At 39.8% G+C, this 26557-nt stretch overlaps 2 protein-coding genes across 15 annotated transcripts; one reads left to right on the plus strand and one right to left on the minus strand.

The window, feature by feature from the left end:
• Positions 1-5004: 5004 nt before the first annotated feature.
• LOC103700545 (bystin) lies at positions 5005-12115 on the plus strand. 5 transcript variants are annotated; one of them, XR_016398693.1, is made up of 14 exons: positions 5005-5433; positions 5885-6021; positions 6104-6307; positions 6387-6510; positions 7447-7498; positions 7587-7914; positions 8165-8244; positions 8380-8427; positions 9543-9689; positions 10652-10724; positions 10825-10900; positions 11487-11566; positions 11691-11868; positions 11992-12115. XR_016398693.1 is itself a non-coding variant. In XM_089927809.1 (13 exons), exons 2-12 carry the CDS (start codon positions 5890-5892, stop codon positions 11561-11563), a joined length of 1341 nt encoding a protein of 446 aa, XP_089783935.1. In that variant the 5' UTR covers positions 5005-5433; positions 5885-5889; the 3' UTR covers positions 11564-11571; positions 11688-12115. The 5 variants fall into 5 exon arrangements, 4 of the variants coding, with proteins under 4 accessions (XP_089783935.1, XP_089783934.1, XP_089783932.1 ...); XM_089927809.1 differs by having other exon boundaries at positions 11487-11571; positions 11688-12115; XM_089927808.1 differs by having other exon boundaries at positions 11487-11571; positions 11691-12115.
• A 1507-nt stretch (positions 12116-13622) lies between these two features.
• Positions 13623-26439, minus strand: LOC103699407 (uncharacterized). 10 transcript variants are annotated; one of them, XR_016398703.1, is made up of 9 exons: positions 21556-22869; positions 20630-20676; positions 19643-19717; positions 19312-19481; positions 18756-18809; positions 16751-16854; positions 16130-16168; positions 15752-15943; positions 13623-14195 (listed from the first exon to the last, which is right to left on the minus strand). XR_016398703.1 is itself a non-coding variant. In XM_089927832.1 (9 exons), exons 4-8 carry the CDS (start codon positions 19454-19456, stop codon positions 15783-15785), a joined length of 420 nt encoding a protein of 139 aa, XP_089783958.1. In that variant the 5' UTR covers positions 19457-19481; positions 19643-19717; positions 20630-20676; positions 21556-22871; the 3' UTR covers positions 13623-14195; positions 15752-15782. The 10 variants fall into 10 exon arrangements, 8 of the variants coding, with proteins under 8 accessions (XP_089783958.1, XP_089783954.1, XP_089783952.1 ...); XM_089927832.1 differs by having other exon boundaries at positions 15752-15860; positions 21556-22871; XR_016398702.1 differs by having other exon boundaries at positions 14058-14195; positions 15107-15860; positions 21556-22870.
• Between the last annotated feature and the right edge of the window lie 118 nt (positions 26440-26557).

The following is a 26557-nucleotide window of genomic DNA, read 5'->3' on the forward strand; positions in this document are numbered from 1 at the left end:
GCTCTTACTATTAATACATTGCTATCCTCTTCATGCAGTCCAATAAATCTGAGGGGATGGTCACCTAATGATGCTCTCCAAGTCCATTTCCTCTCGACGAACAAAGAAAGCAGAGTGGGAGATGAGAATTATGGTAGATGCGAACCAAAATCTTCACCACTCACAATTGATTGAAGAATGTTAAAATGCCCTTGGTGCGGATCTTGGCAAAGAATTTCATGGAAATGGTAGCAGCGCTGTCGGCCATGAAGCTCGATAAGCCTTACGATAGCACATTCATCTGCAAAACTATCCTCGGGTCTTTGTTTCCTTTATTGAATTGCTAAAATGTTTTGCTAGAAAGATTAGATCTTTAAGGGTTCTCGAAAAACGATTTGTTAATTTCTTGGTTTTCTTTACTAAAATCGTCTGTTGAGTATGTTTTGAGTTTCCATACTTTAGAAAGATAAAAATAGATCTTTTTTCTCAAAATGGGGTCGAATTTTCTCTCTCCTATCTGTTTAATAGGTATATAATCTACATACATAGATAGATGCATATATGTATACATACATACATATACATACACATATATATCTATATACATATACATACATACATACATACATACATACATATATATATATACATACATACATACACACATACACATATATATATCTATATATATATATATATATATATATATATATATATATATATATATACATATACATACATACATACATACATATATATATAATATGTGTGTGCACGCGCTAAAATAACTTTTGGGTGCTCTATGAGAAATCAATTAACAATGATAGACATCAACTTAGCTACAAGCAACATTAGGTAAACAACCACTTCATTCCAGTATAGTAATACAAACAGCCATAAATACGAGCATGGTCATAAAAGAAACACATGCGTTTCTCCAAGGCACTGCTCTGCTTTTTGTACCCATATGTCAATACAAAACAAGGATCGGATCTAAATCTTCCACAACAAATTTTATGCAGCATTCTCTTTAAAGCACACCTATCTTCTTTTCTTTTGCTGATATGAAGATTAGAACGCAAGTTTTCTGCTTTCAGTTCTAGCCTAATTGACACTAAATTCGGTATCGAATTGAAAATGGGTATTTTTTGTCTGGTTATGTCTTAGAGGATTTCTGAATTAAATAGCCTGAGTAATGCTCATTTCTAAAATCTAAGCTAAATAGTTTGCGAGTTTCACACTCCACATGGAATGACAATTTATTTTATACAATAATCCCTACCAAGTAAGAAGCAACATGACGTAACTTTCACAACAACCTTGCAAATATTTTTTTTCTTAAAGCAATCAACAGATAATGTAGTATTTCTTCTAACTGCACCATTACCAGCCATCAATCCGGATCTTGTGCGGCTGAAATGCCACAGCTGCACTGCATTGCCGGGCCAGCTGAATGGACCCAAACGATCCTTGCAGCCCAAGTACCAAAGTTTCTCTTCAGCATGGCCTTCTGTGCTGATTCACGAAAAAGGGATACCATGTTAACATATAACAATGTGCATTGAATGATCTGCAAGCATTCAAAAAAGATAGTAAATGACGTGCCTGCCTGCTTACATCCACTTCTTCTTCTTTTTTTTTTTTTTTTATAGACCGGCCTCTCATACTAGATGAGCATGAGTACACCCTTGAACAATCTGAAATGAGTATATGATGCAGATCGACCTCAATACTTTTTCAGAGAAAACTACCTGAATGGTGCGCAGCAAAGAATGCAACCCAATCAATAACCTTGTTCGTCTCCCAAAAATGCGCGTGGGTTGGAAGATGCTTGCGGTAAGAAAATATAAATATATAAATAAATCTATCTCATCCTATTAGCTTAAGTTTTTAGGATAAGTGGTGATTTCAACATGGTATCAGAGCAGAGGTCCTGAGTTCGAATCTTGTCGTCTCCACACTCTTTAACCTCATTATTAAAAAAAAAATTCACATGTTGGGCTCGCCCATTAAAAAAGAAAAGTCCGGCCCATATATGAGGGGGAGTGTAAGAATATATAAATAAATCTATCTCATCATATCAGCTTAAGCTTTTAGGATTTGTGGTGATTTCAACATGGTATCAGAGCAGAAATCCTGAGTTCGAACCCAGTCTCCGCACTCTTTAACCCCATTATTAAAAAAAAATTTCACATGTTGGGCTCGCCCAGTAAAAAAGAAAAGTCCGGCCCACATATGAGAGGGAGTGTAAGAAAATATAAATATATAAATAAATTTATCTCATCCTATCAGCTTAAGCTTTTAGGATAAGTGGTGATTTCAACACTTACATCTACTTCATTGACTCCACAAATACTGAAGAGGCACCTATTTTCTTCCATTCGATGTGCGATAGCCCAGTTTCTTTGGGCTAATGGGCCGATCTGAAGAGGCCGGGCCCGTTGGCGCTTAAGCGGCCCTGTTGCACGCGGGAGGAGGAGGAGAAGACTCCCTTCCTCAGTATCTCCGGATTTCGGAGTCCTAGGGCGAGCCAACTTCATCCAAAACCCTAGAATCCTATTATTTAAAGTTCCCCTCCTCCTCCTCCGTGGAGGACCATCCCGATAACTCGAGAAATAGCCGACGATCCCAAGCTCCTTCTCCGAGCCTCTTCTGCAGGAAAAGCCGCCAGGGTACGTCGCCGGACCGAGGTAAGTGTTCTACGTCTTCTTCTCTTTTCTAGCCACCGTTCTCCTTGATTTGCACCGGCGAATCGCCTGGATTTCATCCAAAACAGGGGTTCTCTGTTTCAACCCTTTTCTTCCGTGTTCACCGTTGCCGGCCGCCGGAATAGGCCGAGCTTTGCCGCCTCTGAGGACCTCTGAGATCATGTGGCCGTCGGCAAGAGAAATGGGCCATGATCTAGGCTGAGATTGATGTGGATTGGCCTTGATCTTCCTCTCCTATTTTCTATGTCGGCTGACCACCGTCGCCGGCGATGTTGCGGCGGAGGGTTCGCCCTGGGCCGCCGGCGCTGGGTCCGGGCCACCTTGGCCGCGGTCGGGAAGAAGAGAGAGATCTCTCCCCTATTAGAAGAAGAGAGTTTCTCTCTCTTCTCTCTCTTTTCCTCTTTCATCTCTCTCCGTCTTTCTCTTTCTCTCCAGGGATTTTAGTTCAAAGACCCGGCTTGTGGTGGAGGCCCTGAATAATACAATTCTACATAATGACAATTGCCCTATTATCTGTCTAAGAGTTTGACATACTGCATTTTCACTTTTGATTTTGCAGTTATTTCATCAAGCTATTTTTAGACAAGAAGTATGCCTTGCCATACCCAGTGCTCGATGCTGTTGTTGCACATTTTCTGAGGTTCCTTAAGGATGAAAGAATCATGCCTGTGATATGGCACCAATCACTTCTTGCATTTGTCCAAAGGTTATCAATATGAACTTGTGCATTGAGTTAACTGTATCAGTAGAATTGGTTTCATATTGTAGTTTCCCTTTCTTGAATTTATAGTCAATTATTTGGTGATGGTTTTTGTTATTAAATTTAATGCCTTGCATCTTCTGTTATAACTGTAGTTAATTAATCTTACTACAATAGTTACATGTCCTTTTTTGGTCCCAAGAAATGTTAATTTTAATAATCTTAAGGGACAAGATGGCCAGTACGGCCTAGTGCATACCTAATTGGTGAAGTAAACAAAATATTAAAGATGTGACCAACCAAAATCATGCAAGAGGAGTTCCTTTGCAGACTGTTAGGGCATATTCGTGGTCTTCTGTTCGCTTGTGTTGCTGCTTAAACAGCACAAATGATTCCATAAGCTAGTCCTTTCTTGTACCAAGTCAATATGCCAAGTCTAATTCCATTCATCTCCTTTCACTTAAAAAAGTGTCTATCCTTTTCTCTTTGGCAACTTTTAGGTCTTGGCATAGATTCAGTTCTAACCCAAAGGGCCAAATTGGACATGTAAGATCTCAGATTTAGGTCTTTGAGGGAAGCTAAACTTATCATGAAATCCTTATCCTGTTTCACACTATTAGGCAATCCTAATTGGTATTAATTGCATTAGCCTGCTAATAGTATAAGTCAATTTTTATCTTGTTGACACATTGTCTAACAATAATAAAAGAAAGATTCTTTTTTTTTTTAATGCATTGCTTTCACATTTAAACTCCTAGTGTTATTTGCTCTTTCAAAATTATTTTAGGATGAGATCTGATTTAATGTGAAATAGTACCCTTGTTAGTGTAGTATTAATAGAAAAGAAATTATTTTATGGCTGCTTGAGCTTTCTGTTTTAGAGTGATTATGGTCTGTATTGGTATAACCTGTTAATATTTATAAATCTTTTTACTAGTATATTCATTTATGCTTAAAATTTATCTTTTACAGGTATAAGAATGAACTGGAGAAGAAGGACAAGGATAATTTTGTTCGTCTAGTTCAATACCAGAAACATCATTTGGTATGATGCCAATACTTGGTTTCGATTGTTTAATTGTCTTGAATTGCTTTTGTAGGGCATACTGTAAGTAGCTGATGGTATGATTTTTATCTCTGCATAGGTTACTCCCGAAATCCATAGAGAGCTTAAAAATAGCCGAAATCGTGGTGAAAAGGAGGACGATATCATGTCAATATATATCCTTTTATGAAATTTTTAAAACAAAATCTCACCAGCACTCAAGTTTAAACAGATTGCTGTAGATTGTTTGATGTTTCCCATGTAGTTTCTGAATCTACCTTATTGAATTTATTTATTTTTGTCTCTATGTTTTGGTTCCTGGTTAAAGATTATTTTTCCTAACTAAATAAATATGATTCCTTATTGATAATGTAATTTTACCGGTTCTGATGCAGCAGGTTTTGACTTGTTATTTCTAAATTCACGGGCCTTCTGGCCCGCCCAGCCCGTCCGGCCCGGCTCGAAATTTTTCGGGCTTGGGCATTGAAAAAGGGCCCATTGGTCGGGCCTGGGCAGGAAAAGCGGCCCGACTAAAAAAATCGGGCCGGGCCTGGAAACGTTAAAAGTGGCCCGGCTCGGCCCGGCCCGGCTATAAATCCTGTTATAAATTATAATATATTAAATTTTTTTAACAAAAACCCTAACCTTTTGGGCGTTTCCCTTCCCTTCCCTTCCCTTCCCCTCCCCTCCCTCGCTGAGAGCCGCCGCCGCCCCCCCCCCCCCCCCACTCCCTCGCGCCCCCTCCCTCGCTGAGAGCCGCCGCCGCCCTCCCTCGCTGAGAGCCGCCGCCGCACCCCCCCTCCCTCGCTGAGAGCCGCCGCCGCCCCCCCTCCCTCGCTGAGAGCCGCCGCCGCCCCCGCCCCCCCTTTTCCCTCGCTGAGAGCCTGATAGCCGCCTCCTCTCGGTGTCGTCGCCTCTTCAACGACCGGCCGGCGGCTCTTCGCGTCCTTCTCCCCCGGACGGCAACCTCCGCGGCTCCGGTCACCGACTCACAGTCACCGGTAAGAGTTTTCTCCTCCTCCTCCTCCTCTTCGAGCTCGATCCCGGTAGATTTTGCCCAAGCCCGGAGAGAGAAAGAGAGAGAGAGAGGTGGTGGGGCAGCGAGAGAGCTCGGAACAGTGGGAGAGTGGGGAGTGGGGACAGTGGTTTTGTTTTGGGTGGAGACGGGAGACAGAGAAAGAGAGGAGGGATCTTTCATCCCTTCTCTTTTTTGGTTTTGGTCTTGGTTTTCCTTCCCTCACATTGCTCCAGTAACCCAGTTCCAGCTGGGCCATCAGGAAGAAAGATCGGGGGATTGGAGATGGACTTCTTGGAGGGTGGAGATTCTCTAACATTTTTTTGAGAAATCAGGATATCTTCTAACATTTTTTTGATAAAATATTATACAAGAGTACCATATAGGGTTTTGTTTATCGAGGGTTTAATGACCTCTCTTCTTTCCATCTGTGAAAGTCGGAATGGCGGGCAAGAAGAGAAAGGAACAGCGGCAAACCCTAAAGCACCGGGAGGCTCTCGATGCTGACGACTCCGTTGTCTCGAAGAAGCGCGCTCGCCCTTCAAAAGAACACCAACACCAGTGCCAAGACAAGGTTCGCAATCCCCTGCATCCTCTCTTTCCTCCTCTTTGTCGATATGTTTCTCTCTAACATCTCCCTTCTTCTTCTTCTGAAGTTGATCTCTTCGGATCTTAGCTCCAAGATCCTGAAAGAAGCCCTCCAACAGCAGAAGGAAATCCTTCAAGAAGACGAGGAGCGGAACCCCACTCCCTTCTCCGCTGTCTCAGTCGGCCCCTCCCCCGCATTCGACAGCGACTCGGAAGACGTTGATGGCTTTGATGGGTTCTCTGAGACCCAGAGTCAGTATGATGTCGGCGAGGTGAGTTGGATTTCTCCCTCTTTTCTCCCGTTATTAGCACAAGATTTGGATAAAGCTGAGGTTTTTCCCCTCTTTCTAGGTTGAAATTGATGAGGAGGATGAGAAGGTTTTGGCGGCATTCATGCCCGGTAGTGCTGGTTCCCAGCCAACCCTGGCAGATCTCATCATTCAAAAGATCAAAGAAAAGGATTCTGCGGTCACTGGTCTGTTCACTCTTCCAATTTTGGGATATTCTTTTAAAGCTGTGATGTTTTGAATTAATGAATCTTGTCAAAACCAAAACTTGGTGTGCCGTTTGAAAAAACTGGAAACTTGTGTGCCAATTTTACTTTACTTCTTCTTTCCCATGGCAAGCGTGGCTTGTAAAAGAAATTATTCTGGAATTTCTTTTAAAAGTGGCACTGTCTGCCTCCTGTGTAACTTATGGGAATTACTTCTTAGGAACTTTTGGTTTCTTTGTAGGAACTTTGAGAAATTGTTATTTAAAATTTTCATCTAGAAGAACCATTTTTAAATTGTTGCTGGTGCAAAACTTCCTGTAAGGGCTTGCTTACTCTGATAGCTATTCCTTGTTCATGCCATTTATTCTTCTATGCAGCTTAGGAGGACACAACAAAACCATCTTTTGTTGTTTATAAAGACTTTAGCTATTCCTTATTCATGCCATCTATTCTTCTAAAGACTTCAAATTACTATAATATTCAATTTTGCATTATGTTGGTTCGAAACCAGAAAGTTGCAAGAAGCACATTGGAAACTGTGACCTGCTATTTCTGACCAACAATTTGTAATGTCTGCTAAAGCAATAACCACGGTTCTATCATAGGCCCCTAAAACCTGTGAAATTATCCTGTAAATGCTTGTAAGATTTTTAACAATCTTGTTATCATCCTCCTTTTTATTTTTTCTTGTGCTTGTTATTAACTTGGTTAAATCACTTTTACCATTGAAACAACAATGGTAACAATTAGGTGGAAAACATCATTTATTTGAGTTGATCATAGTATTCTTGCATCGTCAGTCACTTGAATTGCTGTATACCTTTTGATGGATTAAAGGCCATAATGTGTTTTGTTTTTTATTATTCTCGATATCTTAAGTGGTTAAACTTGTTTTTATTGCCTTCTTTTCGGTCACAGAAGCACGGCCGCTCCCTAATTTGGACAGTGGTATCATAGACCTATATAGGGGGTATGTTGGCTGCCTTTGTTTTTATTATCAGTTCTTATATCATATGTCATGATACTCATATGGGTTTATGATATTCCATGTATTGCAGGGTTGGCAAGCTATTAAGCAGGTATACAAGTGGGAAAATTCCTAAGGCATTCAAACACATTCCAGCGCTAGAACTTTGGGAGGATATATTATATCTAACAGAGCCAGAAAATTGGTCCCCAAATGCAATGTATCAAGCAACAAGAATATTTGCTTCAAACTTGACTTTGAAGAAAGTCCAGCGTTTCTACAATCTTGTTCTACTCCCACGTGTAAGGGAGGACATCAAAAAGAACAAAAGACTTCATTTTGCTCTATATCAGTCGCTGAAAAAGGCCCTCTATAAGCCAGCTGCCTTTTTCAAGGGAATTCTATTGCCATTATGCCAGGTATGCAATCTTAGGTTTCACTGTTCTTTTACTTTATGGCATTATCTCAATCATTGTTCTTTATCATCTTTTCTATTTCATTTCCTTCTAGTGTTTTTAGCCTTTTTTTATGTGTTTCTTTTAGAATCTATGATTGTTCCAATCCTAGCAACTTGGCAGGACACTAGCTTCAGAATGCAAGACAAATTTCTTTAAAAAAATCCGGTGCTGTTTTTCTCATAAACTAAGAATTTTGTTTTTAAATTTGCAGTCAGGGACATGCACTCTTCGAGAAGCAGTTATAATTGGAAGCATAATTCAAAAAATTTCTATTCCTCCTCTTCATTCTAGGTAAGGTGCCTATTTGAATAAGGTGTTATCCCCCATCGTTTTAAGTTTGCAATATGCTAGGCAATCTTTGTTGATAGAATTTCTAAAATCTAAATACTGGTTGAGATATCTTATTATAACTATGTGGACCCACAGTGCAGCTTTGATGAATCTGGCAAAGATGGAGTATTGTGGCACAACTAGGTAACTTGATTCTGGCTTAATTTTTTCCCTCCTCCAGATCAATTCTGGTTACGTTTAGGAAAGTTTAGCTACCATCGTTATAAATTTAACATATTGGGGCTCAGTAATCAGATTATGATTTCCAAGTTTATGTTTCATTTTGCTAAACATGATGAATATATGACAGTCTCAAGGTTGTTTAACTCTTGAATTATAGGTGAAAAAGTGTTACTTACGCCTGCTAATAAAACATGAAAAGTTGAAAATTGATATTTGTAACTCTGAAAACAATAAATTTCAGCAATATATTATCAGCCATTTCTATCAGGATGAAATTGGTAACTAGAGTTTATCAAGGCATCTGAACATACCATTTTGTGGAATGCTATTGTGAGGCTAGATGAGTAGGCTGCATCAGTTGTCATTTCTCTTTAATATCTTGATTATAGAAAAAAGAGATGTAATTATAGAATAAAGAGCACTGAAGATATCTTGTAGAAAGAGATTTTAAATGCATGGAGACTTGTTATTTTGTAATAATATATCAAACTACTGCCATCTGTGGTCATGACAGTCTATGCTTCTGTGATGACATCTTTTTGCTTTGGTTCTCTTCTGAATGTTAATCAACATAATTTTTCAAAGTTTAATTAATTGATTCACCCCAATGGGGAAGCTATTGGAAATTAAACTGAGGCAGTTATATATGGTTGATGGTCAATGCCAATACAAAGGCTTGCTCATCATTTGCAAAGGGCCATTGCAAGGGCCAGTGGTTCCCTTTATTGATTTATATTCATCTTTGAAGATGCGCTTCAGAACTAGCGGTATATGATTAAGCAGACTATTTAGCTTTCTGTTTGTAGTCCTTAAGCCAAGAAGGCAAGAACTCTAGCTAAGTGATTCTCTCTAGAAAAGAATAAAAAAGCTGTAATGACATCTATAGTGTAGTCAAATTGAAGCACACAACAAACATTACATATGATGACCTTAAGAGACATCTATATTTAGTTTTGAGTTTGCTGTGTATCATCCTTTGGCTGCTTGTAAATTGTAATACAATTCTACATAATGACAATTGCCCTATTATCTGTCGTAGAGTTTGACATACTGCATTTTCACTTTTGATTTTGCAGTTATTTCATCAAGCTATTTTTAGACAAGAAGTATGCCTTGCCATACCGAGTGCTCGATGCTGTTGTTGCACATTTTCTGAGGTTCCTTGAGGATGAAAGAATCATGCCTGTGATATGGCACCAATCACTTCTTGCATTTGTCCAAAGGTTATCAATATGAACTTGTGCATTGAGTTAACTGTATCAGTAGAATTGGTTTCATATTGTAGTTTCGCTTTGTTGAATTTATAGTCAATTATTTGGTGATGGTTTTTGTTATTAAATTTAATGCCTTGCATCTTCTGTTATAACTGTAGTTAATTAATCTTACTACGATAGTTACATGTCCTTTTTTGGTCCCAAGAAATGTTAATTTTAATAATCTTGAGGGACAAGATGGCCAGTACGGCTTAGTGCATACCTAATTGGTGAAGTAAACAAAATATTAAAGATGCGATCAACCAAAACCATGCAAGAGGAGTTCCTTTGCAGACTGTTAGGGCATATTCGTGATCTTCTGTTCGCTTGTGTTGCTGCTTAAACTACATAAATGCTTCCATAAGCTAGTCCTTTCTTGTACCAAGTCAATGTGCGAAGACTAATTCCATTCATCTCCTTTCACTTAAAAAAGTGTCTATCCTTTTCTCTTTGGCAGCTTTTAGGTCTTGGCATAGATTCAGTTCTAACCCAAAGGGCCAAATTGGACATGTAAGATCTCAGATTTAGGTCTTTGAGGGAAGCTAAAATTATCATGAAATCCTTATCCTGTTTCACATTATTAGGCAATCCTAATTGGTATTAATTGCTTTAGCCTGCTAATAGTATAAGTCAATTTTTATCTTGTTGACACGTTGTCTAACAATAATAAAAGAAAGATTCTTTTTTTTAATGCATTGCTTCACATTTAAACTCCTAGTTTTAATTGCTCTTTCAAAATTATTTTAGAATGGGATCTGATTTAATATGAAATAGTACCTATGTTAGTGTAGTATTAATAGAAAAGAAATTATTTTATGGCTGCTTGAGCTTTCTGTTTTAGAGTAATCATGGTCTGTATTGGTATAACCTGTTAATATTTATAAATCTTTCTACCAGTAGATTCATTTATGCTTAAAATTTATCTTTAACAGGTATAAGAATGAACTGGAGAAGAAGGACAAGGATAATTTTGTTCGCCTAGTTCAATACCAGAAACATCATTTGGTATGATTGCAATACTTGGTTTCAATTGTTTAATTGTCTTGAATTGCTTTTGTAGGGCATACCGTAAGTAGCTGATGGTATGATTTTTGTCTCTGCATAGGTTACTCCCGAAATCCATAGAGAGCTTAAAAATAGCCGAAATCGTGGCGAAAAGGAAGATGATGTCATGTCAATATATATCCTTTTCTGAAAATTTTAAAACAAAATCTAACCAGCACTCAAGTTTAAACAGATTGCTGTAGATTGTATTGATGTTTCCCATGTAGTTTCTGAATTTACTTTATTGAATTTATTTAGTGTTGTCTCTACGTTTTGGTTTTTGGTTAAGATTATTTTTCCTAAATAAATAAATATGATTCCTTATTGATAATGTAATTTTACTGGTTCTGATGCAACAGGTTTTGACTTGTTATTTCTGATGACCCCCCCCCCCCCCCCCCCAAAAACAGAAAAAAAAGAAATTGAAAACATTTGAGAGAATGAAAAATAGGAAAATATTGGGAAGGAGATCAACCTGGCAGCCAATGAAACAGTTGTTGCATGCTGTTTAATATCTGATTTATCTATATACAGAATTTGTCTTATGATGTGCTGTACTTTCCTTGCTTTTGACTATGTAAAATTTCTAGAAGATTTTATCCGTTTTTCTTTGACATGTGTGAATATTGGCTGGCATCCAAAATTTCTTTTTGCTATTTGAATCCAGAATTAATTGTAATTTTTCTTTGAATTGTTTTATTATGTTTCCTTGACATGCCTTACCTTCTATTTCCATTATCAATAAACCAATTGAAGAAGATAGATGGGATTTCCCAGAAGTTCCTATGGAGGAGGATTAAATGGTTAGGTCTGCTCTTGGCTATCAGCTGAACATTTTGTCATTTGCTGCTTTTATTTTTTTTTTTGAAGCAATTCATGCTTGGCATTCATTAATACTCTTTATTCTTTCGTTGTTCAATGCAGCAGATGGTTCGCGTGTCCAATATTTTGAGCTCATTTGGGCTGCTGCAGTGTAGAATTCAACAGATGGTTAATTTACTGCTGAAATACTGCAAACAGATATTGTTCGATATCATGCGTTTACTGGGCCGTTGATGGTGCTTCTGTTTGCAGAGTTGCAAGAAACAGAAATATGCAAGTTAAAGCAAGTTTTCATTGGATCAGTGCTGTGACTAACCATGCTTTTTTTTGTTACCGTAATGATGTTCATTTTGTTTCCCTCTGGCATCTTAAATTAATTCTTGTTTTTATTTTTTTTATAATGAAGGGCTTATTGAGGGTGAAATTGCTGAGGGAGTTTACCTGGACCTTCAATTTTGGTGTCCATTCATTTGTGGGATTAGGAATGCCACATGTACTTATAAAGCCAATGCTATACTTAACTTCCATTATGCTTGGTTTTTGTAGTTTGGATTTTCTACTAGGTAACTCCAGCCCATTTGCATTCTTTACTTGTCAAGACTGCAAGAGTCTCCAACCTCGCGTCAGATACTATACTTCGATCCCTGGGTGGGAAATCGTGCAGTACCGTTCCAAAATTTGCCGACGAGACTGATGGTCACAATGTGTGATGGATTGTGAGCTGAATCTTGCTTGCGAATTGCATGCCCCAGATTTGTTGGAGAATTGGTTTTCTTAATAATTTGGAACAAGTTTGTGTTGGCCTATTTTTTCTATCTCATTAACTCAGAAAATTGTCATCATTATCATTGTCATTAGTATTTTTGCAAACACATTTTACCATAGTTTTGTGTTTGTTGAATACAGAATATGCTTTGCAGCGAAGCCATAAGATTTTGCATGTTCCGGTTTAATGTATGATAGTTAATTGCGTTCCCATTGCATTTCTTCGTATTTAGTCTACGGACAATTTCCATGGCGTTGATAAGAGGTCATTGACTTTTTGGGGAAGCTCTCCCTGATTTCAGTGACTCAAAACTAAAGTGGACTTTAGTAAGAGTAGGGCTTGATCGAAGTGTTGTGAGCCGCAGCTATAATAGCAAACATGTCCAAGTCAATCTTAAGTACAACCAAACTCGAACTCTCTCCATACGTGATGTAGATGGTGTGTTGATGAAGGGGTGGGGGGCCAGGTTGGGTGTAATAGAACTGATGCATCGAAGAATCTTTGCTTAGCCAACGAGCGATGCTAAATGTGAAGGAAGAAGGTGATGTCTATGGTGACTTCTGCGGGAAGAACATTGAGGAATTAGGTTGTTGGTGTCCAAACTAATATGCAATACTAGAGCTCGAGAATGGGATCTGAGGTCAATGATGCCTACGTGATTGGCAATGCATCTCGCTGTTGAGACGTGGGACCCGACCCGTGCTAATGGTATGCACTGTGGCTCTGATCCATCCTCTGCTGTGCCTCGCGAGTTGAGATAAGTGGAAAGCAACATGCATCGGAAATTAGAACCAGCAAGGCAGGGATGAAATGAGGCTTTTTATGGTCTACGAATGCAGTCGGACAGCAAAAAAATTCAGATGGCTGCTGGTTATGAGCCGGCAACTGTTCAAAAACCCGAGAAAGCTATCATCTCACGTGGATCCATACTGGAACAAAACGAGAAATGTGACAAGCGAAGTCAAGCTATAGAAGAAAGCTTCTTCCGGTTCAGCAACAGGGGCAAGTCCAGACTCGTCAACAAGCAATACCAGGCCAAAGAGAGAAAGCCGAAAGAACCTTTCTAAGAGGGGCGGCGAAGGAATACACGAAGGCAGGTTTCAGAGCTCGATAAAGCAGACGAAGACTTCCAACGCATATAGGTAACTAACAGGGGGCTGTGGCGTGTTCAAACTTGGCTATCATCATGCTTTTTAAGAGAAGTAACAAATCAGCAAACTTGGCTCAGAATATGCATAGGTTCCTCATCTGCTTATGAATGAACATAATAATGCAGGAAATCTCCTCACACGGGAGCCAAAATGGTTGCTCCTAAACTCGTTACACATGCCAGTATTTGTTGACAAAAATTATAAAAGTGCCGTGCAACCTACTAGACTTGTGAGCTGTATAATACCATAATACTAGGAATGTATAAGTACCAGTTGGAAAAATTTAACTGCATTGGTATAATGCAAGAAACATAGTTCAATAGATGGTTCACAATGGCCGTCAGCATACTCCTTTGTCCACTTACATTCTGGCATTCCATAATCGGCCACTGATGTAAGCTTCAGTTAGACAAGTTGTGAAAGCCCCAACTGAACAATAAAACAAGCCACTTGGGGATGCAGGCATGTTGCAGGTTGCTGGAAGATGGCACCCATATTACAAGCTTCCTGTAACTGGTATGAGACATTGGCTGAGAAAATATACTGGAATTTCTATGCTGATGTGCAAGGTAAATCATCAGTTGTTGGAGTAGGTTTCACATTTGATGCTGCAAGTCTAGGTTTGCTCGCAGTGGGTGGCTTTGGTGGCCTGTTTGGCTGAACTTGGTCGACCTTCTCAGGTGGAGTATCAAACTGCAAGATGATGAACAACTGAACAAAATTAGCAACATCTTTAAGGAAGATCAAAATAAAACTATAACAACGTAATCCAAAATCTATCATTTCCTGAAACATTATAAAAATACTTAATATTTTAATTTTTGCCCCATAAAATAATGGTCTAATAACATTCTAGCTTGAAGCAGCATAATCTAGGATATGTCCTGGACAAGCAAGAAAGCCAGTATATTAGCACAAGAGTTACAAGCTCAACCTGGTTTTTGTCAATACTTTTTCTTTCCATATTGGAATACTATCAAGAACTTTATCGATATGAATACAGGAACTAGCATATCCTGGAAGGGGGGAAAGAAGAAACATAGCCTATATAGAGTTTTATCACTTTTAGAACGTATAAACAAACTTCGAAACTTGCAGACAAATCCTTTCCACTGTAGTGGAGCTATACAAATCATTTCTCACTGCTGATCATGGAGTCATGGAGCCACCGACCTAAATATTAAATCAAAAGCCCTTATCAGCCAAGACTAGTTCTGATCATCTGTGCATGCAGCTTTATTATTGTCATCATGACAATCCATGAAAAGCATATCAGTTTTGCTATAATCATCTTTGAAAGCCTCACAAACATGATGCAACCACAGATTCATAAAGCACAGTCACCCTTGTTGATACTTATCTATCTGTTTATTTTGCATACAACTTAAATAAAGCTCTCACAAGCAAGAAGCAGGAACAAGAGCGGGTGGGGAAAAGTTGTTTAGGGGAATGATTATTTTTTTGTTTTTCTGTTTATGGTTCAAAGTGTCACAGGGAATAGGAGTAGGAGCGAGTGGTTTTGTCATGGTAATTTAACAAACCCTGCTTCTATGATCTGCACGATACATCAATCAGCATGCTGTCTCCTAGCCTGATGACCTTACCTGAGAAACACTGGTTACTTGGGCCCCTTGATTAGGGATCACTATTCAGCAGCAGAGTGAGAGAGAGACCCACCCATGCATAAATTACCCAGGTCCGGAATTTTGGGGATGAACCACCTAAGGACCACACCCAGAATCTCTGATTGCTAGCCAGAAGGGCAGACCTTTGGGGCAAACCCCAGTTCACCATCATCACATTTGAAAAGTTAACAACAATACCATCTGCTTCCAGACCACCATTTGCATAAAATGCATTATGCCCCTCGGAATTCATATAGCATTCTTTTTTTGCTAAACCAATTCATATAGCATTCTTCAATCATTCAAACACACCCACCATTTACCATCTGCATTTAGAAGGGATTTTGCCTCATCAGTGATATGCCTTTGTCAAGAACAATGTTCTCCTTACAATCTTCTTAGGTTGCCACACCTACCTAAAAGAGGGAAGAAAACTCCAAAATTTTGTCCCTCCAACAGCACTGGAGAAATTTATCAATCTTATTCCAGATTTACCATGAACATTTAAAACACATGTACAAGACCATGAACACTAAAACACATATACAAGACCATGAACACTAAAGCACATATACAACCTTAACATAAATAAAACCAAGATCATGCGGGCAAACACACACTCACACTGCATTGTAACCTCGCTCATCCTGTTTGCTTAAGCCATTGAACTTCTAAGTTCCTTTTTTGTCTCATCTTGTATGATAGTTGGATTCATATATGACTTCAAATTTGCCTTGATATCGTGAGATCATGAATGTTAGCCTATTTGGGCGGGTTATCATTTACAAGTATCAACAGGGATTGTTTCAACTCAACCTAGAGAAAAGAAAGAAAGAAAGAAAAGAAGGCTCAGGAAGCATATTAATATCAATTTCAAAATACTCAAAAATCTTTTCACTGATCGTCATAACCAGAAATCACATCTAACATATAAGAACAAAGTTTGCCATGAAACTTTGTCATAAAAGAGAATGTTAAATACTGAGTTTCACATATACTAACCTTGAAACCACAGCCAGAAACACAGGCATGGAAGCAGTCCTGCATGCATGCACAAGACAAGCTATTATACGGGATAAAAAGGACTAATAGGTGTCAAAATGACCTTCAAACTCCATAATATGATCATGCAAAACGAACATGCTGGTCATGCTCAGAACAGAGTTCAATTTGTTCAATTACAAAGTTCTACAGATACTTTCCTCACCTTAAATATGAATGAAAACAAAACACCCATTTCTTTTGTATAAAAAGCTGTGAAGGGCATCCTAGTTTTATCAGAATATCTAACATGCAAATCTTCTGAAACTAGGTTTTTCTAATATTGTACATTTCTGAAGAGATTCTGTGAGATTCCACCATCTAAAAGTAAATAAAGTCACCTTGATTAGGTCACTGACGTATGTATCATATCGCTTGACACCAAAAATTAAGTTTCCTTTTTGATTACCAAAAGAGTTTAGCTATTATAGAGGCCAAATTGAGGCCCTTTTGAACTAAAATAGCTTCCATCAAAACATCAATTCAATTCTCAAGGAGTGAGGTAAACCATACTATCATGTTAAGCAATGTCATCATGAATAGTATAAAATCCAGTATGCAAAGGGAGAGAGGGAGGCTCACCAAAGAATAATTGTCATGTCCCGGAGATCTATCAATATAGGCACTCCACTGGTGGTCCTTGAAAACTGGATCCTTATAGCATATCTCATTGCACTCTCCTATACCTGAATATGTGATAAGCGACCATAATAGGTCCCAAGAAATAGAAGATAGAAAAAAAATTAGAAAGATAAGAATATGTTTGGTCTAAGGTTAATCGATTGCAAATGGCATTTCTCCGTCGAATAAAAAACTAAATATTATTACTTGTTTTTGGTCATAACCTACATGGTTCACCGTATCGGTGCATACCGTCCTACACTGAGCATACCATATTGTCCCGGTGGTCCAACCCAAGACTTGGTACGAGAGGCATACCAAATCTCGATACGTCGAACAGACTCTCATATCAAGCATACCAACACTGTACCAGCATGGTAGTAGCATGATGGCAAACCTTGACTTAGACCAATTTGAAATATATGATAAGTAAATAAGAAGAAAATCCAAATACAAAGCTCTCTAGCTTTGAGGGTTAAATGTTAGTTCATGGGAATCAGTTAATAGAAGATGCTGACTTTGAGTAATAAAGTGAGAGGAAATTTACCCAACACATTGACGTTTTGATATTTAACCAAGACCTTTGACTAAATCTCCCAAAATTGCTAACGTCATTTAATTGGCTGGGTTTATGAATGTTGTGAAGTGTATGGATAGCATATTCCCTGTTAGGGACACTTTGTCCATAGACTCCTTATAGATTCATTTTGTTTTCCCTTATCAACCTGTCAAAGTTCATTATGACTTCTGTGATAAATAATGGATGATGAATTATGCTATGGTGAGATAAATTGTTTCCAAATGGTAGTCTCACGAAGGCTGTTCTTAACTCAGCCAACGTATCTACGGGTTTACTAGGCAAAATCAGTTGAAAGACATAAATCTCTTGTTCATTGAGTTAGCAAACTTTTCATTTAGCAGTAATGCCTCCGGTCCAAGATATGATAGGTAGGAAAGTCGCTGCCCATAAACAAAGTTAGGACAACAAATTTCCAGTGAAATGCGACATTTCCTTCTTCTTCTCTATAATATTTTTAACATGAAAGAAGTCTTTTCAGAAAATGTAATCTTGACTAGTTTCTGACTCGGAAATGATTTATCTCGCAACCTGTTGCGATCTCAATGGGAAGTGGGAGGACAGGAGAGTGGATGTGAGAGTTCAGATCTTTTATCCAATAATCTTGGTGAATGGCACTCGGTTCACACAGGGCACTTGATAAGATCCAGACCCTCCCATCCACCATCCCATGATCATAGTAGGTTGTGAAGTAAACCTGTTCGAACACTCAACATATTTATTCATGGATATGAATACATTCCAATTTTAAATATGGTATAATTAAAGCATTATCATTTTTTCTAAAAATTGAAGTACAGACACTTCAAGACAACTTAACACTTCCTGTCCACACCAGAGAAAATGAAGTTAGCCATAAATTGTCAGCAAAAGAGAATGAGAACTAAAATTGGCTGGCATTTTACACATAAACAAGAAACACTTGAGAGAAGGAAAGACAAATATATCCTACAGTTTGCTTTCTCGTAACAAGCAAAATACCTAAACCTACATGCACATGTAAGGGAAGACCGCATACACGCGGTGTGCGCCACACTCTGCACCTCATAATTTTGAATCACACATGAATCTGATAGCATGTGCAGCCAGCCTTCACCTGCATGCACAAATATATCCAGCAGCTCTCTATTTTGCGCTACCAAATTTGAAGATCTTCACTCAAGGCAAAGCCATCTCTTTATCTGCTATATAAGACATTACTAATGTCTATAAATCTAGAAAACCTTATTAAACCTGGTTTTTCAAGAATGAGTTCCATATGCAATAATGTGAATGAGAAATTTAAAAAAATCTTGTTGCCCCTAATACCAACATAAAGTAACAAAATTATTTAACATACAATCAATTACTGAGAACAAGATTATGAGAATGCAAAAGGGGGACTCTTACATTCTTCCCAGGTCTCACCATCTGCATCGCACCCCTTCTTGCAGAAAACTCTCCCTGCATAAGCAAGTCAAAGGTAATTTCAGAAAAAAAATAAATACACATAATCTTCTAAACAAGAATTGATTTTGTAAACAAAACCACACTTTTAGTTCCGTCTAATATACAGCAAAACCAACCAAATGGTGTTGCATAACAATAACCTCGGGATGAAATGAGTCACTCTAAATCTAGATCCCATTTCCTTCTTCTGCCTTCAATTAAGCTCGGGCATGCCTTTCAAATTTGCCCTTTCTTGCTCTAAATTTCACACCTTCGTAAAATTATCTCGATTCCAAGAGCTAGAAAGAGCGCAAACTATTCTCCCTGAGGATTTTTCCTATTCCGAGTCAATGTCGATATCCAATTTCTTCTTTAAATTCTTGCGATTTCGTTTACGAATTTCAAAAGTTGGTCGAAAGGTTTTTCTTTTAGCCAAGAAAAGCCTCCGTTTCTTTGATTAACCCAACAAGAATTTGATCAAAAGAAGAACAGGAGGAGAGAGAGGACAAGGACGAACATGGAATTTGGACGAGATTGGCGTATTTCTTTGTGCAGCAGCTCCCACAAGGCGGAGTCCATTCCTTCGGAAACATCCAGCCGTCGCCGTCTTTGTCACGTCCCGGATCCGAGCATGATTTTTTTGTGCCGTAGATCCGGTTCATGACACGGCCGTGCTATTGTAGGTTGCTGTCAACAATAACACGAAGCCCATGATAACAATTTTATTTCATAAAATAAGACCAAATCTGATCAAATCTATTTACTAATCACAAAGAAGCAAGTACAAAGCATCTAAATCAAACACTTGAGTTTGCAATATTACAATCCAAACTTATTAACATAGATACTTCTAAGAATCTCTGTAACTATGCTTCAACTCCAATTTTTATTTACTCTTTCCCGCTCCTAATCGCCTTAATTATCTGAAATAATAAAAAAAACAGCAGGAGGGATATGAGCTTGCGGCTCAGTAAGTAACCATGTACTATCTTATTAGATCAAGCATAATCTTTCTCAAGCCAATGCATCATTTGAAGAATATAACAGTTATAGCAAAATAAAACATTTCAGAGATGATATATTCAAATCGGGTCATAAAGCAATGTATGCTCCAACCATGCAAGTTCATAAACATGATAATGCAAGTCATATAAAAATGCTGCCATTCATCCATACTTTATAAATTCTGCTCTCAGACGGACGTGCTGCTATGGTCACTATAATCCCGTGACAGGGCTCATATTCGTAGTCGACGAGTTTTATAACTCATTCATATTCGTTACCAACTTTAACCCATTGGTAGAGGGCCACATTCGTTGGATGCTAGCTCCAAGGGGGGTCGACTGACCTCTATTTTTAGAGGTGGGCATAGCTATCTGAGAGTTCATAAATCATTATTCTTTTTCATAAATCATACTTTCATACATAGGTTGAAAAATGACAAATGGCATCGTAATGTATAAAATTCATGATCATGCCATAAATCTCATTTTCATGCAATTTATCATAACCATAATTCATCGTAATGTATAAAATTCATGATCATGCCACAAATCTCATTTTCATGCAATTTATCATAACCATAATTCATCGTAATATATAAAATTCATGATCATGCCACAAATATCATTTTCATGCAATTTATCGTAACCATAATTTATACTCAAATATTCATGAAGGATGCAATTTAATCAAACTTATGAATCACATGCAATCATATGCTTGATCATACTTTTAAGAAAATACATCATAACAAATATATTTTTCATTATTTTATTCTTATAATTAAATAGTGAGTTTTTTAAATTAATAAGATTAGTGCCAGGGTTACTTACCTCGGTTCGCTTGCAAATCCTAGATCCCGACGACAACTTCACCGCACCTATCAACATTATAGAGAACAGATTATTTGCCACTCGTTCATCATTTTTCATTTTAATTAATTAATTTATTTATCTATTTATTTTTATTATTTTATTATATTCATTTATTATCTTTTCTTTTTTTCTTCTTTTTCTTTTCTTTTTCTTCTCTTCTCCCTTCTCTTCGTTCCGAACCTTCTTCTTCTTCTCTTTTTTTTTTCTTTCTTTCTTCTCCTCATTTCCTCTTCTCCTCCCGCTAACCCAAGGACGATCCCCCCGTTGGTTCGCGCGGGAGGGGCCGACTGATGCTGGCGGCGCCCGCAAGACGCCCGCAGCCGAGGTGAGTCCGGTGGCTCCCACGACACCCACGGGACGCCCGCGGTCGCTCCCCGCGATGCCGGCGAAGCTCACAGCCAGGCTGCCCGTAGTGGGGGCCAGCGGCACCGGCGACGCTCACAGCCGCACACGGGTGAGTCCCCACTCTTTCTTCATCTTTTTTTTTTCTTCTTTTTCATCTGTCTCCCTTCTTCTCTTCACCGAAGGGAAGAGGCGAGAGCCGCCCCTCTGTCCCACCGGAGAGAGAAAATGGGACGAGACTCCGGCCGACTGCAGCCCCGGTCGAGGGCCGGCGGCGGCTGTGGCCGAGAGCCGTGAAGTCCTTCCTCTGTTTCATCTCAGAAATAGGGAAGAGGGAAAAGAGAAATTGTTGGCCTCCGGCCCCACGACAGCTGCGGCCGAAGCCCGGCGACGCCGACGACCACAGGTACTCCTCTCCCTCTTTCTCTCTCTCCTCTGTTTCTTCTTCTTCTTCCCCTCTATTTCTTCTTTTCTTTTCTTTTTGTCTGCAATCCCAAGTAGATCGGGAGGAGAGAAGGCAGGGACGAGGTCGGGAGGCTTACCTAGTTCCAGGAAGAAGCTGCGACCACCCACTCCGGCGGCATAGGTAAGGGCTCTGAAAACCCTAGCCGAGGAGGAAGGAGGGAGAAAAGAAGAGTGGAAGAGTTGGAAATGATCGGGATGGTGAGCGATCCGGGTTCTTTCTTCCTTTCCTCTTTTTTTTTATAGGCGCTATTCGAAATGGCTGAGGCTTGTTCACCGCCGTGATGCTCGCGGCGGTTGAGCGGGATCGGAGGCCATTCAAGAGGCCGCGATGTCCCCGCTCCTATCTCGCCTCCGTTACTCTGAGAAAGAAGACTATTGTGATCCTCTGTTTTAGTCTTTTCTTCGACCATAGGCTGAAGCCGGTTTGAGCTGCCGGCTTTGGCCCAATCGGCCCAAAATCCACTTTTGGGCTGGATATTACATTCTCCCATCCTTAATAAAAATTTCGTCCTCGAAATTTAAGGAATCTTGATCTTCCAAATTGAGGGATGCTCAGCTCATTATGTAACATAATTTAAGATCTCGTTCTTCTCGATCAAAATCAGTGTGATAGATAACTTTGGATCAACTGTCAAATACTTGCAAGATTAGCACTGGATAAGTGACTAACTTAAAATCTATGTTTGATGTAGGTTCACTCCAGATCGGATTGGGATCGATTCACAACAAGATCGATTAATTATATTTGGGGTAGAACCTGAAATAAAATGGAGTCGATACACTTATTATGGTAGGGTGTTGTTCCCTCAAAAGATAATGACCAACCTTAGAGTCAAGTCTTTATATGGCTAGGTATGTGATTCACCAATTGAACAGGTAATGATGGTCATTAGACAGCAACGGTCTATCTCGAAATTGATTGGCATCAAATCCCAAGAGCAAGTCCAAGAAGACAAGGTATTGATACCATAATTTAATATGTCATGAAGCTTAATTTATAACTCATAACGATGGAACAAATAACACATGGTTTATTTGGATACTTAAAATTTAGATCATATGCAATCAATGATTAACTCACCCTAGTCATGAAATGCTCAAGATTTTCCTTAGCATACCAACATTAGAAAATCTATCAGAGTGATAACGTAGCCATATCATGATTATCCTGAGAATCAACAGTATTCGCCTTCTCTTATTAACAAAAGTATTCTTTATTAAAAAAATCTAATCTTCAACATAACATGTTACCAAATACAGTCAATATTTCTTTTTCTTTTTTTTTATCAGTTTAAAATGACTCAGTCTATCATACTTTCACTGCGCAACTCTGATCAATATTCTCCAAAATTTCTTAAGAATCCTAGATCATCATCATTCTTATATATATATATATATATATATATATATATATATATATAAAATATCCAATCAGAATTTTTTTTTATCCTTACTTTTCAAGTATACTAGATCATGATTAACCCTCGAGATAATTGCCATATTTGTACCATTTTATGATCAAGTAATCACATTCTAAATCCAATTCGAGCTAAGCCAACTCTAGATTCCCTTGAAAATTCCATTCTACAATTTGATTTTGATTTTTCTTTTAAGAATATTATTTGTGTGCTCTGTTGAAAAATTCTAGATTGACTTACTCATTAGCATATAACCATCCCGAATCTTTTCTTTTTTTTGGTTAAACTCATTTAGGCCTCTCATGACATCACCTTAGCATTTCACCAATGGTGATACAAAATCCAAAATCAACTCATAGCCTTGACTTATAATATATATATATATATATATATATATATATATATATATATTCGTCTCACCAAAATCTAATAATATGGTTCAAGAATTTAGCTCTATGATTTTACATTGAGATCAAATTTTATGCAGCATTCTCTTTAAAGCACACCGATCTTCTTTTTCTTTTGCTGATATGAAGATTAGAACACAAGTTTTCTGCTTTCAGTTCTAGCCTAATTGACACTCAATTCGATATCGAATTGAAAATGGGACTTTTTTGTCTGGTTGTCATAGAGGATTTCTGAATTAAATAGCCTGAGTAATGCTTATTTCTAAAATCTAAGCTAAATAGTTTGCGAGTTTGACACTCCACATGGAATGACAATTTATTTTATACAATAATCCCTACCAAGTAAGAAGTAACATGACGTAACTTTAACAACAACCTTGCAAATATATTTTTTCTTAAAGCAATCAACAGATAATCTAGTATTTCTTCTAACTGCACCATTTCCAGCCATCAATCCGGATCTTGTGGGGCTGAAATGCACTGCATTGCCGGGCCAGCTGAATGGATCCAAACGATCCTTGCAGCCCAAGTACCAAAGTTTCTCTTCAGCATGGCCTTCTGTGCTGATTCACGAAAAAGGGATGGCATGTTAAAATATAACAATGTGCATGGAATGATCTGCAAGCATTCAAAAAAGTTAGTGAATGCCGTGCCTACCTGCTTACATCCACTTTTTTTTTTTTTATAGACCGGCGCCTCATACTAGACGAGCATGAGTACAACCTGAACAATCTGAAATGAGTATATGACGCAGATCAGGCGGGACGACCTCAATAATTTTCCAAAGAAAACCTCTTGAATGGTGCGCACACCGCAGTAAAGAATGCAACCCAATCGGCAGCTTTGTTCATCTCCCAAAAATGCACGTGGCTGGGAGGATGCTTGCATCCACTTCATTGACTCCACAAATACTAAAGAGGCACCTATTTTCTTCCATTCGATGTGCGATAGCCCAGTTTCTTTGGGCTAATGGGCCGATAGGCCGGGCCCGTTGGCGCTTAAGCGGGCCTTGTTGCACGCGGGAGGAGAAGGAGAAGACTCCCTTCCTCAATATCTCCGGATTCTGGAGTCCTATGGCGAGCCAACTTCATCCAAAACCCTAGAATCCTATTATTTAAAGTTCCCCTCCTCCTCCTCCCCTCCTCCTCCATTGAGGACCATCCCGATAACTCGAGAAATAGCCGACGATCCCAAGCTCCTTCTCCAAGCCTCTTCTGCAGGAAAAGCCGCCAGGGTACGTCGCCGGACCGAGGTAAGTGTTCTACGTCTTCTTCTCTTTTCTAGCCACCGTTCTCCTTGATTTGCACCGGCGAATCGTCGGGATTTCATCCAAAACAGGGGTTCTTTGTTTCAACCCTTTTCTTCCGTGTTCACCGTTGCCGGCCGCCGGAATAGGCCGAGCTTTGCCGCCTCTGAGGACCTCTGAGTTCATGTGGCCGTGGGTCAGAGAAATCGGCCATGATCTAGGCTGAGATTGATGTGGATTGGCCTTGATCTTCCTCTCCTATTTTCTATGTCGGCTGACCACCGTCGCCGGTGATGTTGCGGCGGAGGGTTCGTCCTTGGCCGCCGTCGCTGGGTCCGGGCCGCCTTGGCCGCAGCACCCCTGATCCGGGAAGAAGAGAGAGATCTCTACCCTATTAGAAGAAGAGAGTTTCTTTCTCTTCTTTCTGTCTCCTCTCTCTCTTCTCTCTCTTTTCCTCTTTCATCTCTCTCCGTCTTTCTCTTTAGGGATTTTAGTTCAAAGACCCGTCTTGTGGTGGAGGCCCTGAATAATAAAAACTAAGGAAGGTCGCGGAAGAAGAAGATGCAACTCGAAAGATAATAAAATACCTAAATAACTTGGATCCAAATTTAAATCTTAAAGTTTCATATAGAACCAAATATAGTTAATCTAAAACCAAATTAGAGGTGATCAAAACCCGGACCGGGCCGGGCTCGGGCCGGGCTCTACAGCAGAAATTAGGTCCGATGGCTATGCCCAAACCCGGCCCGGCCCGACTGTCGGGCTTAAATTTTTGTCCAGGCCCGACCCAACCTTATAAATCTGGTCCCAGGCCCGACCCGACCGGCCCGACCCGACAGGCCCGACTCGATAGGCTCGACACGACAGGCCCGACCCGACAGGCCCGATTTTTTTTTTTTGTTGTTTGGAATCTAGAAATGGGCAAAAATAACAATCCTCATGCTCATTATCCGCCACAATCCTCATGCTCATTATCCGCCACAAGAATAGGTGAACTTTCGCTTGCCATTGACATAAGCCTATCAAAAAATTATACAACTAATTATACAAAAAATTCAGTTCATAAGAATTATCATAATACAAATAAAGCACCATCCAACCGGAAAAAAAAAATCAGGGGAGAAGAAACTGAGAGGAGAAAATTCAGAGAATCTCCACCCTCCAAGAAGTCCATCTCCAATCCCCCGATCTTTCTTCCTGATGGCCCAGCTGGAACTGGGTTACTGGAGCAATGTGAGGGAAGGAAAACCAAGACCAAAACCAAAAAAGAGAAGGGATGAAAGATCCCTCCTCTCTTTCTCAGTCTCCCGTCTCCACCCAAAACAAAACCACTGTCCCCACTCCCCACTCTCCCACTGTTCCGAGCTCTCTCGCTGCCCCACCACCTCTCTCTCTCTCTCTTTCTCTCTCCGGGCTTGGGCAAAATCTACCGGGATCGAGCTCGAAGAGGAGGAGGAGGAGGAGAAAACTCTTACCGGTGACTGTGAGTCGGTGACCGGAGCCGCGGAGGTTGCCGTCCGGGGGAGAAGGACGCGAAGAGCCGCCGGCCGGTCGTTGAAGAGGCGACGACACCGAGAGGAGGCGGCTATCAGGCTCTCAGCGAGGGAAAAGGAGGGGCGTGGGCGGCGGCGGCGGCGGCTCTCAGCGAGGGAGGGGGGCCGGCGGCGGCGGCTCTCAGCGAGGGAGGGGGGCGGCGGCGGCTCTCAGCGAGGGAGGGGGGGTGCGGCGGCGGCTCTCAGCGAGGGAGGGCGGCGGCGGCTCTGAGCGAGGGAGGGGAAGGGAAGGGAAGGGAAAGGCCCAAAGGTCAGGGTTTTTGTTAAAATTTTTTAATATATTATAATTTATAACAGGATTTTTATAGCCGGGCCGGGCCGAACCGGGCCATTTTTAACGTTTCCAGACCCGGCCCGATTTTTTTGATCGGGCCGCTTTTCCTGCCCAGGCCCAACCAATGGGCCCTTTTTCAATGCCCAAGCCCGAAAAATTTCGGGCCGGGCCGGCCGGGCTG

The sequence above is a fragment of the Phoenix dactylifera genome, chromosome 16 (assembly GCF_051530095.1).
Source record: "Phoenix dactylifera cultivar Ajwa chromosome 16, Ajwa_hap1_PhDact_Kaust_v1.1, whole genome shotgun sequence".
Taxonomy (NCBI): domain Eukaryota; kingdom Viridiplantae; phylum Streptophyta; class Magnoliopsida; order Arecales; family Arecaceae; genus Phoenix; species Phoenix dactylifera.